Raw genomic sequence first — 14,191 nt, 5'->3', positions numbered from 1 at the left:
TATTTTTTTATTGATGGGGAAAGTAATAACCCCCCCTTTTTTTTACAAAATCAATAGGAATCTTTCGTATATTTCGTATATATATATATTTATTTTATTATTAAATGATATTTTTTACTCATATGGTTTTGAAATCATGTGTATCTTCTTATAATAAAAATGTTAAACCAATTGATCATTAATTTTTAACATAATAATTTTAATAGTTTTAGTCATTTATTGTCGTTTTTAAAAATTCAAAATATAACATATACGAAAAAATCTAAATTTTATTTTTATAGCTAATTTGATTGTTTAATTTATTTTAATAATATAAAATTAAACAAAAAATGATGGAGGAGATATACATTGTTATCAAATCTTTATTATTAAACTCATTAATTGTCATATATATATTAGTCATTTATGGTAATTCCGTAGGTTTTATTTAAGGAAAGAAAATATCATATCATATCATTATATCATATAGTTTGACCAACTTATGTATCTAACAACATATAAAAATCGAATGTGGACCTACTTATTTTTCAATTGAATGTAATTGACTACCTAATTGAGTGCCACCTATGCATTGGGGCCTCTTTTAATTAATACAAAATTGAGGTTACATCTTTTCAAATGTTCCTCAATTAATATATAAGGGATTTAGTCAACGCTTGTCCGCAATGTAGACGCTAGCGGTGGGGCACTTATCCGATATCCGAAGCCGCACCCGAATCCGATCTAAAAAATCCGAATCGAAATCCGAACTGAAGTAACAAAATATCCGAACGAATATTGAATTAGGAGAAATTGGATATCCGAACCCGAATAGATATCCGAAGATAACCGAACATATGTATAATTAACCTTATATTTCTAGTTTATATCTCTCATTTTATATAAAATATTTATATTGGTACTACACGTACTTTAAATTCATATGATATACGTACGGAGAAAATGATTTGCTACTCACTTAAAATGCAGGTCAAACTTTTTATTTCAAGCATTAACAAAAAGTTACATCCAAAATTTAAAAACAATAACCAAATTAATGTCTTTTTAGTTTCAAAATGTTATGTTCAAATCTATTAACTATTAAAAAGAAAAAAATTAGTTAAGTGAAAGTTATATTTTTAAATATAAGAAATTTGAGAAATGAAAAAAATAAATTTTTTTTTTCAAAATCTAAATATCTGAACCCGATCTGAAATAACCGAACCCGCGAAGTACAGAAATACCTGAAAATCTGAAATACCCGATCCGAATCCGAATGGGTACCCGAACACCACCCTATACCATACAAAAATCAAATCAAAAGTTTCTGTTCGGTTCAATAGACCGAAATTAAATTGTTCGGTTCGGGATTTTAAAAGGAAACCAAATAAATTTGGGTTAGTTCTTCACAATTTCGGTTTCAGGGTTCGGGTTTTGTCGGATAATGCTTATGATTTAGTTGGGCTAAAGATACTTGGGCCTCGCTAACAAACCCATTTATATGGCCCAGTTGAGAATGGGTATTCTTATTAAAGCCTAGGGTTTATCATCTGCAGATTCGGTATATATACATATTTGTCGCGGAAGACGCTCGTCGACTGGAGAGTTTCCCATCACCGGAACCACCGCGTCGCTTAAATCTCGATTCGGCGAAGAGAAACCCTAATTTCCCTTTTATTTGTTGAACTCAATCGAAGATAAGGCAATGGTGAAAACCGAAGTGAAGACCGAGAAGCTTGATGACGACATGACAATCAAAGACAATAAGCACAGTCGTCGCGTGGTTAGCTCCGCCGACGCCTTAGATAGAAAGTTCAAGAGAACCGTCCTGTGCGTGGCGAAACCATCTTACCTTCTGAGTCTGCTTGAGCGAAGTAGTACCCGATGCAACTACCTCAAACGGTTGCCGAAGATCCTTAGTGAGCTGCTTCGCCAGAGAAACTGGAGAGAAGCAAGCGCTGTACTTAGCGTCTTGATGCAAGGGACTATGAGAGATGGTTCTCCTTCCATGAACCGCCTCAAATACGAGGTTCTGTCTTTTTTTTTTTTTTTTTTTTTATCTCCAAAAATGATGAAACTAGTTCTTTGTTTTGTTTGTTTGCTCTATGTTCCTTACATGTTCCTTTCTCTGGTTTTGTTTTCATTTTTATCTCCAAAAATGATGGAACTAGTGCTTTGCTTGTTTGGTGTTGTTGCTGTTTGTTTCTTAGATGTCCTGTTTCTGGTTTGTGTTTTTTGTTTTATCTCCAAATATAATGGAACTTGTGATTTTATTTGTTGTTTCTCTGTCTGTTTCTTACATGTTTTTTTTTGTTTTGCAGGCTCAAATACAGATTGTGAGTCACTTGCAACCTGACAAGGACAATGTTGAGGAGATTGAAAGAATATATGATACTTGGATCGGGAAGATTGGTAAACAGCATAAAGAGGTCCCTCTTTTAGATTTATTTAGCTTGATTTTGCATGAGAAGAACTTGTTTTGTTATCTTTTGTTTGAGTTATTGTTCCAAGCCTTAGAGGCTGACTTTCTGGTTGTTTGAACAGGAAAGGCTCTTGGTTTGGTTCGAACAAATTTGTCATTTACTCGAGCATGGTATGGAGAAGGAGGCCGAGTATGCCGCAATTGGGTATAGTTTAATGATATCTTATTGAACTAGCTTTTTATTGAATTAGAGTTTTGATGGCTGATCTCTTCTTCTTGTTTTGGCAGCATGATGCGGAGCCGTGATTTGGGAAACCTTCCTCGGACCAATTTATATATAGGAATCACATGCTACAGACTGTGGTGTCGTAAATACTCGGAGGAGCTGGAGCCTAAAGACGCAGACTGCAGTGACAGCATATCTAACATGTCTCAGTCAGGATCTGGTGTTATGGCCGAGTGTTCACCCAGGAACGAGTCTGTTTACTCTGTGGAGTCTTCGGGTTCTGTTAGAAACGTGTCAGAGGCTTCTGTCGGGAATTACGAAGTAAATTCTGATGCCTCCACGCGTGGCTCAGGGTCAGAAGTGGAGGTGAAGGTAAAACTGGAGAATGTTAAAGTGGAGGAGAGTTCTCAGCATTTTACTGAACCACCACGAATCTATGCCTCGTCTGAAGAAAACGAAGAGCCTTTGAGAGATGGAGTTTCATTTGATCCCGCTCTTATTCAAATTCTTGGTTAGTAGAATTTTCTTTAGCTGTATAAACCCACAACCAGTTCTGTTGATTTCATGGCTTCTTGTTGTTTTGTCAGGGGAGATGGATCCATGGTTGTTTCCTTTGAAACCACCAGAAGATCCTGATTGCCATGGAAAGATAGTCAATGATTCTTTTTATAAGGACGCTGTGTCATATCTGCGGCTTACTATGCAGTCTCCTCGTTACGTATCTTTAGCTGCATTACATCCTCTTGTACAGGTAAAAATAGACTGACTCATAATCTCATAATGTTCCTTCCCTTAATATGTTTTCTTTTTGATTTTCCTTGTAGCTTCTCTTAATTGGAGGCCGTGTAGATGAAGCTATGAAATTGGTTGAGGAGATGTGTCAGAAAGTACATGACATCAAACCTTTGAGGTAAAAGAAAATGATCTCTCTCTCAGTCTCTATTAGTTTAGTATCTTTGCTTGAGACATTCAAGCTTTGTTTTGCTCAATCGTAGGATTAGAGCTGCTATGAAGGAGAAGTTTCATAATAACAGCGACGAGCTCGCAAAATGCTACGAAGATGTCTTAGAGATTGATCCTAGTTGTGTAACCACCTTAAAGAAGCTTATTGAAATGTCAAAAGAAGGTACTTAAACTTAGCATCAAGCCATCAAACATCTTTTTTATTCTGTCTCTAATATCATTTGTTTTCTTAACTTGCAGACGGGTATAGTAGAGAGTCGCTAATCGAAATGATAGCATTGCATGTAGAAGCTTCTTTCCCGGAGCCCCAAATCTGGAAAGAGTTTGCAGAGATGCTGATTCTCTTCTTTGAGAATGTTGATGAAGATCGAATGTCTGTATGCCTCAACGGAGATGGAGAAGAAGGGTGTCAACAAACATACTCTGTTCGATACAACCGGACACCTAGAATGTTCACCGGTACATCATGGACACTTAGAGCTAAGTGGTGGCTAAATCGCCATTTCTCCCCGGAGATACTCGAGACAGAAATGAAAAAGCTCGAGGCAGAACAGATAAATGGTACATCTTTTATATGCAACCCTGTTTCCAGATTCAGTCTTCGTGTTTTCTTTTTCAATTATCTAATTGTAAGTAAATTCTGATGTTGATAGGAGATTTGGAGATGTTGAGATTGATGAGTTTCAAAGCGGCATGTGCAAGTCGTCTCTACGGACCAGAGTTTGGTTATGTTACAACAGTTTATGGTCTGCTGGAGAGTTGTAGAAACAACATACAAAACATGTGTACGCTTGAGAATGATAGTAACAACATAGGTATGTCGGAGAATGGTAGAAACAGTTTAGAATTATTCAACTTTGTGCGAAGACACAGACAGAATTGGAACAGGATATACAACTTAGAATAGTTTACACACGGTACATTCTTGGTTTACTAAATATTTACTGTATTTTTTTTTGTTGTAAGATTCACTTTGATGTAAGAATACGGACCTACTAAAATGTTTACACAGATTTTAAATTTGAATTTTCTTTTCTTCACAATGTTTGATAGGTCTGGCTATTCGGATTATAGTTTCAAAAGATTTCGATACTATGTTTATATTTCTTTTTACTATTTTTTAATATCAAATGACTGTTTTATTATTCATACCAGATGTTATTCAAACTAGATGTGCTTTGATATGTCAGATTGGAATTAAAAAACCGGTAAACCACATAATCTTAAGAAAAAAATTTGCACTCTTAGCTAATGAATTTGTCGAAATATTTTAAGCTGTAGAAAATAGTCAATCCTGAAGTTTTGGAATTTTATCTTTAGAATTGTTAACTCTTTTAGCTTTGTTGAGATATCTATCCATACCGTTGGTTTTTCAATCAGCGAAATCAATTTTTTTTTTTTAAGTCTGACGAATATTTAACATGCTTTCTGTCTTCGAAATAAGTCCTTGCAATTTCATATGTAGAGATAACACTTTCTTTTGGTTGGTTCTTAATGGCTAAAGTCGTGTATTTCCTGTGAATCTTTCTTGTCCCAACCACACTAAATGTATCTCATGTATTCATGCTCGGTAAACCAAACAAATGTTTTCCAAGCACATAGTTTGTGTAAACGATGGAGTCGGTAGTGGCTCTCCTTCCCCCCACCTTCCCCCACCGGTGTTTCATTTGCAAGTTTGACATTCACTCTCCGCATAATAGTTCTCAAAGGGTTCTTGTCAATTTCTCTAAATAACTTATAATTTTAAACTTTCTAAATAATACCAAATTATCAAAGAATAAGGATCTCTCTCCAGCTCAACGTCTCCAATGTCACTTTTCCGCTAAAAGGTAATTGAGATTGGTGTAAACACTTGATATCATGAAAATAGAATGGCTAGAAGGAGTTGTTGATGATGCCCATTCTGTAAAACCGGGGGACATCCAAAAGAAACATGATTCACAAATTCGTCTAATGCCCCACATTCGGGGCCATGATTATCACATCACATATGATGACATGCTAGATTCTATGTAGCCATTAAATGACTTGTCGCCATTTTCCATATATGATGATGCATTTTAAGAAGAGCATTTATCTTCGACTAGATGAAAATTATTGTGTTCTGAATACATAACGTATGCTTGATTGTTCAGAGCATTCCTTGCTACTTAATATTCATACGGAACAGTGTATTGTACATTCTTCATATAGCTTCAACAATAAGAATCTCGCTGCCTTGATTGACTTATGGAAAAAATCTGAATCAGAAAAATATCCTTTGATACCTCCAGGGTCTCCAACAACTCCTCATTCCAACGTCTATTATCACCATGAATAAAGTCATTCACTCTCATCTTCGGGTGAACTACAAACATATGGGATCCATGGATTCTCCAAAACTCTAAATTCAAAACCTGAATGCAATTTTTGGCTGCTTCTCAATGCTACCAATGGTTTTACTTGTCCATATATAGGATGGATTCTCTAAATGATTTACTCGCACAGGCGAAATAAATCTGAAATACTTACCATGCACTCTAGCAAGAAGAGAATATGAGAACTGAACTAACTTCCACATCAGCTTTCCTAATAACGTAAGATTAAAATCATGTATCATCCAAAAACCAAGACCACCTTTTTATTTAACAATATAGTTTTTTTCCTATTCAGATAACTTTGATTATTAAGTTGCTTGTTTTGGTTCTTTTTGGACTAAATTTGGATCAGTTTTTATTTAATTTTTAAAATAATCTGAAAAAAAATATTTCACAGAATTCAAATATATGAAGTACTTGAAAAGCTAATAAAAAAATTTTAACTGCGAAAAAGTATTTGAATTAACAAAATATTTTTTTTTATAAAAACTACCATATTCTTCAAAAATATTTTAATGTATCTATTTTATAGAAGAGTAAAAGAATTAATATTATTAGTTAACTTTCAACTTTTGAGATACTAATTTAAATCCAATATTTGAAATGCTTAACCTTGCTCTATTTGATATCTTTCTGAAATCAATTAAATTTTACTATTTTTTAGTCGGATTCAAATTTTAGGTTTAGTTGTAAATGATCATGCCTAATGTTTAAATCATGACTGTTATAAGATATTTATATCTTCAGAATAATAATAATAATAATAATAAATGGGTTTAATATGGCAACATGGATCACCTAGATGATGTAATTTATTACATCGAATCAATATACGATATTAATAAATGGCTGTCCTAGGGGACTTGTGAAACCACCACGACTGAGGTAAAGGGATCCATTATTGATTTCAAATATTAAAAAACAGGAAAATAAAAAAACAATCATTGGTTTTAAGGTAGCAACATCAAGTCTTCCAATTTCACATACTCTCTTTCCAGATAATAGTCTTTTCCTCTACAAGGCGACAAGTAAAGAATGCAAGGTTATTCTAAACATTATAAGAAATATGGAGAGATTTTGAGAAATCTTATAAATTTTGCTAAATCATCATTACAATTCGGCCATAAGATTGAAGATTCAGTTAAGAGCGAGATGAAAAAGATACTTGGTATTTCAACGATAGGTGGGATGGGTTATTTAAGAATTCCATAAAGCTAGGGAAGTTCACAACCATGTCAACCAGGTCAATGGTGGATGGAAAATTTTCTTGTTAAAGAAGGAAAAAATTAAGGTCCTAATTAAGTCAGTGACAATAGCTATATTTAATCATTTAATGTCATGTTTCGAGCTGCCAAAATTGACAACCAAAAAGTTAACAAGTGTAATCTTACAAGGTGGAGCTCCAGAGGAACCCCGATAGAGGAATGCACATGATGGCATGCGATAAACTATGTAGGTATAAAAAGAATGGATTAATAGATTTTCGAAATTTAGATAGATTAAATAAAACTTTTTAGCAAAACAAATATGACAGCTTTTGGGACAGACCAAACTCACTTCTTGCCAAAGTCTTCAAAGAAAGATATTATCGAAAAACACACCTTATGGATCTTACTAAACTATACTCTCCTTCCTACGGGTGGAGAAGTATTATTTCAACTAGATCTTTAGTATGCAAAGACTGAAAAAGAGTGATACAAGTGAGTCAATTTTAGTTTAGAATGATCTATGAATCCCTACCACTCGTCTGAGATATATCAACAAATTATAAATCAGTCAGCAATATTAACTTGGAACCTTCCCTAATGGTAGATCAATTAATTGATCTACTTGTGAAGGTATGGAATCACAAATTTATTCATTCATTAGTAGAAGATGACGATGCAACAATCATACTGAGTATGTCAATTAGTTGTACATCAAGATTTGATTTGTTGGGATGTCATTTTACATAATCAGAAAAATACATAGTCAAATCTGGATATCAAGTCACAAAATATATACTTGATTTGTTTAGGCTCTTTTGCAAATACGATATAATCCGAGTATCTTTGCAACATCATCTTTATACTCCAATATGGATTACTTGTTTTGAAAGATACAAAATGTTAGTTCAGTCATTGCATTCCCATGGATATTACGATATGTTTGGAAATATCAAAACGATAAATTATATAACAGTATTGATAGAGATCTAAGGGATATTTTAAAGCTTGATGAGGCGGAGACTATCTTATAAGAAGAGGCCCAAACGAAATCACAAGTGAATAAGAATTTCAATCAGGTCAAGACATTATTAAAGATCCAAGCATAAGCCCAAACTAGACAATGGTGTAAATTGTAAATTCGCTGCATCGTGGAAAGACATAGATCAATTTATTGGACATGTATGATTCGCCAAACAAGAAGATTTTGACGGTTTGATGGGAACACGCAACATTCGGCGAAGCTTATCATCATTATTTGCAAAGTTTGAAACTCTAGTTTGGGTGATGAAATGCATGATTAAATTTGAACAATTATAAATATTTTTCAAGACAAACCAGTTCGGAATTGGTAAACATAGTGTCTACACTAGAGCCTAGAGTACTGATGTACCTTCAGGTCCAAATAGAAGATTTGATAAGATACAAAAGTTTCTATAGGGTATTCAAGATTACCAAGATACCACGCATGACAAATTCAATAACACATAAACTTGTCAAGAGTGCAGGAATTCAACCTATACATGTTATCCATTCAAAACTTTTAATTTGACACGTCAAGGATAATTTTCCTTTAAAAAAAAAGAATAATAGAAACCCTAAGCAATCCGAACAAGAAAGCATAAAAGAATGAAAAGCCCTAGATAAAGCAAATTAGCCTGTACATTTGTTCAGTTTCACACTTGGCAAGAAACCAAATAGAAAAGAGTGACACCATTAACACATATTAATATCTGCACAAACAAAAAAGAGTACAAATTTACAGAATCCTTTTTGGAGCTGAAAACAAGCCCAAACTATTGTTTTCTTCCCTTCTCTTCTTGTTAAGTTTCTTTTTTATATAAATATATATATATATAGATTTAAAAAGCCATTCTTTCTTCCTATTAAACAGTTGTCTTCTCCGTGACCAATGCCTCTGCTTTACAGATTGGGCAAACGTTCTTCACAACCAGCCATTTCTCCAAGCATCCTGCATGATACTCGTGCCCACAATCCAAAGTCGCTATCTTCTCTTCGTTCTTGAAACTCTCCTGTAATACAAATTGAGATCAGATCATTCTTTAGAGCTTTGAAATACAAGCATGTCCAACCTTTTCATAATCTTTGATCTTTGGATATATTTTTGCTACCTGACATATGGTGCAAGGTTCTGTTTCTCTATCTTTAGTTTTCGAAGAGGACGACGAGGACTCTGCTGCAAGGTTGATTACAGAACATGTTCTTGTTTTCAGATGGTTCTTAACGTCTTCCTCAGGCAAACCAGTGTTCACGGTTCCAATTCGCTCGCTCAACGCAAGTAGCTCCTGTTCAAACCCCCACGGTTGTTCAAATCAGTTTCAACAAAATCCTAACTATGATAAATAAAAAGACAAGCTACATGCCTAACTCTGATGAGAACATAGGTAAAGAGTAATGATTGAGTCACCTCATAAGACATTTCCTCGATGTCCAAACGCATATCTCGATGATGATCAATGTGGTTATTTCCAGAGCCACCACCAAGGAAGTCTCCAAACTCCAATATCGCAACTTCCTGAACACACATTGAGAGGAACCAAACAGAATCTTGAGCAACGATTAAAGCATAGGGAAAGGACAAAATGAGGAACGAAAGTAACATACATCATCAGGCATCATTCTAAAGCGAGGAACTCCTCCACGGTGTTGTCTAAGAGCTGCTAAAGGTACAGAATCATCTCTCTGGTATATCCGAAACCCTGTTGGTTGAACTGGACCCATCTCTGAACCCGAGGGACCACCTCTATTGATTGTGTTCTGAGGAGGAGCAAAGTTCCCAGGAGGAAATCCATACGATGGTGAAGAAGAAGCCATGGGAGGGTACAATGTGGCGCTCTGGCCTCTCACTCCTTGTACATGAGGAGGAGGAGGAGGAGGAGGAGGTGGAGGGTGATGATAATAATGGTCCCTCGGAGGATACATGAACGCTGTAGGGTTTCTACCACTAGACTCTATGGAGCCAGCTACAAAAGATAGATGATAAATATTACAAAATTTCAAAGCTTTTAAAAAAGAAATAATGGGTCGGTAGGTACCATGCATGTAAGGTGGGTGGGGCCAAAACGATGGTGAACCATCAAGTCTGCCATGGTGTTGTTCGTACCAGATTGAGCCAGGAGGTGGGAAAGGATGATGACCAGGATAGCTCCCTTGAATGAAGCTATTAGGAGCATGAGGAGGAGGAGGAGGAGGAGGAGGTGGGAGAACAGGGTTCATCGGTCTGCTCCTTGGGCCTCCAAAAGGAGCTATTGTCTCAGGTGTATTGTTGAATGGAGCTGCTAAAGTACTCAGAGACTGATGATTCATCACTGGTATTCCTTCGGCGTTCTTTCTCTTATACGCCCCTCTTGTATGATCCATAAACTGATCAGAACTTACTCCAACTACACCTTGACTGCTTGAGGATGGACCCTGAAATGCCATATAGGGAACATAGTAATTCGGAGGAGGAGCAGGCTGATGGAGTTGGTGGTGATGATGGTACTGAGGAAGACCATAGAACATGTCATAGGAGGTTGGGTCTTGAAGAGAACGAGCTTCTAAATTAGGAAAGCTTGCAGCCATTGCAGGTAGGTTATTATTATTGTTATCAGGTTGTTGTTGTTGTTGTGGGGGAAAGCTGCTCAGAAGGATGCAAGGACCTGGTTGGATAGAGGATTGAGAATGGTGGTGCTGGTGCTGCTGCTGCTCCATTTCTAAATCGACTGTTCTATTTCTTTGTCCCATTTCGCTTGCTGCATAAGCCCTCTGACAGGTTTTGAGTCACATAATAAAGAAACATCAGCAACAAAGTATAAACTGAACATTTTTTTAAAAGAAAATTCAATGGAACCAATCAATGCAACATTATTACACATAATCAATGTCACTCTACGTAATCTGCTTATGTCAACTTCTGAAAGGTTTTGAGTTATAAAGAAAAACCATCAGCAATCTATTACAATCACAACAAAGTTTAAACTGAGTAAGAAACTGAACTTTGTTAAATTTAATGGAACCAATCAATGCAACATTATTACACATAATCAATGTCACTATTTGTAAGCTGCATATATGTCAACTTCTGATACTGGGAATGAACTAACGAAATTAAAACACACAAAGCACATGTTTTTGGAAGATTGCACTGTGCATTCTCAAACTCATGATAACAAGGTAAAGCCAAGATCATTCTCAGGAAATATAAATTTAGCTTATGAACAATTCTACAACAAAGAAAAAAAATCAAAACTTTCATACATGAAAAAAAAGGGATGAAACAAACCCACCATGCCTAACCAAAATCAAAACTATCATCTAATGCAAGAAGGAAGAAAAAAAAACAAAGTCTCAGCAACCATAATGATGACACATGAAAGTATAAACTGAGTAAGAGAATGAGCTTTTTTTAATATCAATTAATGCAGCATCATGACACCTTCTCAACGGCTGATACTTAAAACTAAGTTATACTATTACATGTTTGTAAGCTAAGCTGCATATGTCAACTTGTGATTTTGGGAGTGAAGTAAGGAAATCAAATCACACAAAGCACATGTTCTCGGAAGATTGCATTGTGCATTCTTAAACTCATGATGACAGGGTAAAAAGCCAATATCATTTTCATGAAGAAATTCTACAACTAGCCAAGAAAAACCAAAACTTTCTCCTTGATAGGTTTTGAGTTATATATAAAAGAAAGCAAGAGTTTTGAGTTATATAAAACAAAGTCTCAGCAACCATAATGATGACACAATAAAGTATAAACTGAGTATGAAATCGAAATCGATATTTTTATATCAACTAATGCAACAATCATTACACCTTTACTTAAAACTAAGCTATATTACAAGTTTGTAAGCTAAGCTGCATATGTCAACTTGTGATTTTGGGAGTGAAGTAACGAAATCAAAACATATAAAAGCAACATGTTCACAACAGATTGCATTGTGACAGGGTAAGGGGAGCCAAGATCATCATTTTCATGAAAGGAAACAACAAACTTAGCTGTAGAACTAAAATCAAAAATGAGAAAGTAAGAACAAATCTAGAACTACCAAAAAGAAAATAAAGATAAAAACTTTCATACAAATAAACAAAAAGCCCATCAAATCAGAACTAGAAGGAAGGAAAAATCAGACCTTTGAGAGCATAAAAGGAGAAAGCTTTGGAGATGTCGAAGGGCAGCAACGAGCTAGACAAGACAAAAAGACTTGTAAATTATATCGAAAGAATCCGAAGACTCCCTGCAAACATGCAGATAAGGTTATGAACAATCTTCGATGGTTAAAATCGCAAAATCAACAAACCCACAACAATGCAATTTCTTCTCATAAAGTTCATCATCATCAACATAAAACAAAAAAACCCACAAAAACAAAATAATGATTCGAAGCCTCGGAGAATTACAAGAGAAAAAGGGCTTCGGGAGCCGATTAAACGTGATGATTACCTGATTATGAAGGTTTAATCAGGGAGAGAGAGAGAGAGAGATCAGAAGCAGAGAGGAAGAAGAGGTGAGGAGAAGGAGAAGGAGAAAGAGAAAGAGAAAGAGAAAGAGAGAGAGAGAGAGGGACGTCGGTTTCTTGATTCTAACCCTTTCTTCTCGCACGCTGACGGAACAACAAGCTTTTTATTTATTTTTCTCATTTATCCTTTTTTTCTCTTTAGTTTCCTATATTTTCATTGGTTTCTCATTTTTGCTGCATTTTTTAAATTCTAATTAATTAAAAAAAATAGACAGTGCCCTAATTGTAGACCTAAACGTCGCCGTTAAATACAACTTTAGCCTTTGCATAACTGATAAACCCACTTTTATTTATTATACTATAATTTTTTACTCATATTTTTATATTACCAAAAACACATTCATTATAATGTAAAACATTAATATTTCAAATATGAATAAATATACAATATTAATCTCTTAAATACAGAGAGTAGTACTCTGTATAGTTATTTATTACTACCAACTTTAATTATTACAAACTTTTAATCTCAGATTTTTTTTTGGTCTTCATCATAGCTGATTGCTGAGGCATGCCAACCATGAATTAAACTTCATTTATTAATCAAGTTTTTAAAAATAATTATAGAGGATTTTATTGTATCTTCATTAAATGATCCAAATTGACATGATTTATTAAATCTGATTACTTTATCAAAAATGGTTATTCTGGTTTTTGTTACAAGTTTGTTAAGAATATATAACTGAATATTTATTTATCTCTGCATATTAGATAGATTTTGAGAAAAGTTATTGAATTGTTTGGTTTTCTTAACGCAAAGCTTTAAGGAAATGTCGCCCCAATGCATGTGATTTCTTTGCTGAACCAGGTTGATACCTAATTATGCCCAAACTGTTATAAAAAATAATGAAAAATTATATCTTTATTCATAACATAGAGGTTCCTTATATAGAAGATTACACCGTTATAGATAAATGAAAAAATTACAAATCATAATCTCTTGGTTATGAGTCATCCACAATCTGGTTCATAACACTCCCCCTTAAATGTCATAACCATTTAGAGCTTGTAATGTGCTTTAATGTTGCCTCATTAAAACCTTACCAGGAAAATCTAATTGGGACAAAACCATGGTGAAGAAAAAAGAGTACAACACACATTACTCCCCCTAATTTGAACACACATTACTCCCCCTGATTTGGACATTACTGAAGGTCCCTTGGACCTCTCCAATTTTCTGCAATCCGTGGGTGGTAAAGATCTTGGGCAGAATATGCTTCGCCCTCGAATATGATAGTTGGTTCTTCTTTACCATCGGCCATGCCACAATCTGATCGAACATATTGAGTCATCGACCTCAAATACACACACACGAAATCTTGGATATGCGTGTACCACCATGTGTAAAACATAACCTGTCTGAAAACAAATCAACAAAACCAAATAACCCCTCTTTGGGCTGGTTAGTATAAAATAAACCAAAATCAAAGGCTTCTTCATCGTCCTTCTTATGGACCAAACAGATCAGTGTCTAAAACAAGACTTATGCATCGTCCATCTCAGGACTAAAT

The 14,191-nt window shown here is 34.9% G+C and overlaps 2 protein-coding genes across 4 annotated transcripts; one reads left to right on the top strand and one right to left on the bottom strand.

Moving 5' to 3' along the window:
- The first annotated feature begins 1,566 nt into the window (after positions 1-1,566).
- Positions 1,567-4,597, top strand: LOC106297042. Of its 2 annotated transcripts, none has more exons than XM_013733322.1 (9): positions 1,567-2,008; positions 2,301-2,408; positions 2,524-2,606; positions 2,690-3,138; positions 3,215-3,378; positions 3,452-3,537; positions 3,623-3,753; positions 3,831-4,151; positions 4,244-4,597. In XM_013733322.1, exons 1-9 carry the CDS (start codon positions 1,685-1,687, stop codon positions 4,495-4,497), a joined length of 1,920 nt encoding a protein of 639 aa, XP_013588776.1. In that variant the 5' UTR covers positions 1,567-1,684; the 3' UTR covers positions 4,498-4,597. The 2 variants fall into 2 exon arrangements, with proteins under 2 accessions (XP_013588776.1, XP_013588777.1); XM_013733323.1 differs by having other exon boundaries at positions 1,768-2,008; positions 2,301-2,391.
- Positions 4,598-8,852: 4,255 nt separating this feature from the next.
- LOC106301065 (extensin-like) lies at positions 8,853-12,754 on the bottom strand. 2 transcript variants are annotated; one of them, XM_013737373.1, is made up of 7 exons: positions 12,605-12,754; positions 12,294-12,398; positions 10,209-10,920; positions 9,778-10,136; positions 9,581-9,688; positions 9,285-9,458; positions 8,853-9,185 (listed from the first exon to the last, which is right to left on the bottom strand). In XM_013737373.1, exons 2-7 carry the CDS (start codon positions 12,303-12,305, stop codon positions 9,039-9,041), a joined length of 1,512 nt encoding a protein of 503 aa, XP_013592827.1. In that variant the 5' UTR covers positions 12,306-12,398; positions 12,605-12,754; the 3' UTR covers positions 8,853-9,038. The 2 variants fall into 2 exon arrangements, with proteins under 2 accessions (XP_013592827.1, XP_013592826.1); XM_013737372.1 differs by having other exon boundaries at positions 9,778-10,920.
- Between the last annotated feature and the right edge of the window lie 1,437 nt (positions 12,755-14,191).

Source organism: Brassica oleracea, chromosome C6, assembly GCF_000695525.1.
Source record: "Brassica oleracea var. oleracea cultivar TO1000 chromosome C6, BOL, whole genome shotgun sequence".
Taxonomy (NCBI): Eukaryota; Viridiplantae; Streptophyta; class Magnoliopsida; order Brassicales; family Brassicaceae; genus Brassica; species Brassica oleracea.
Note: the sequence above shows the minus strand (reverse complement) of the source record. Positions and strands in the feature narration are given on the sequence as shown.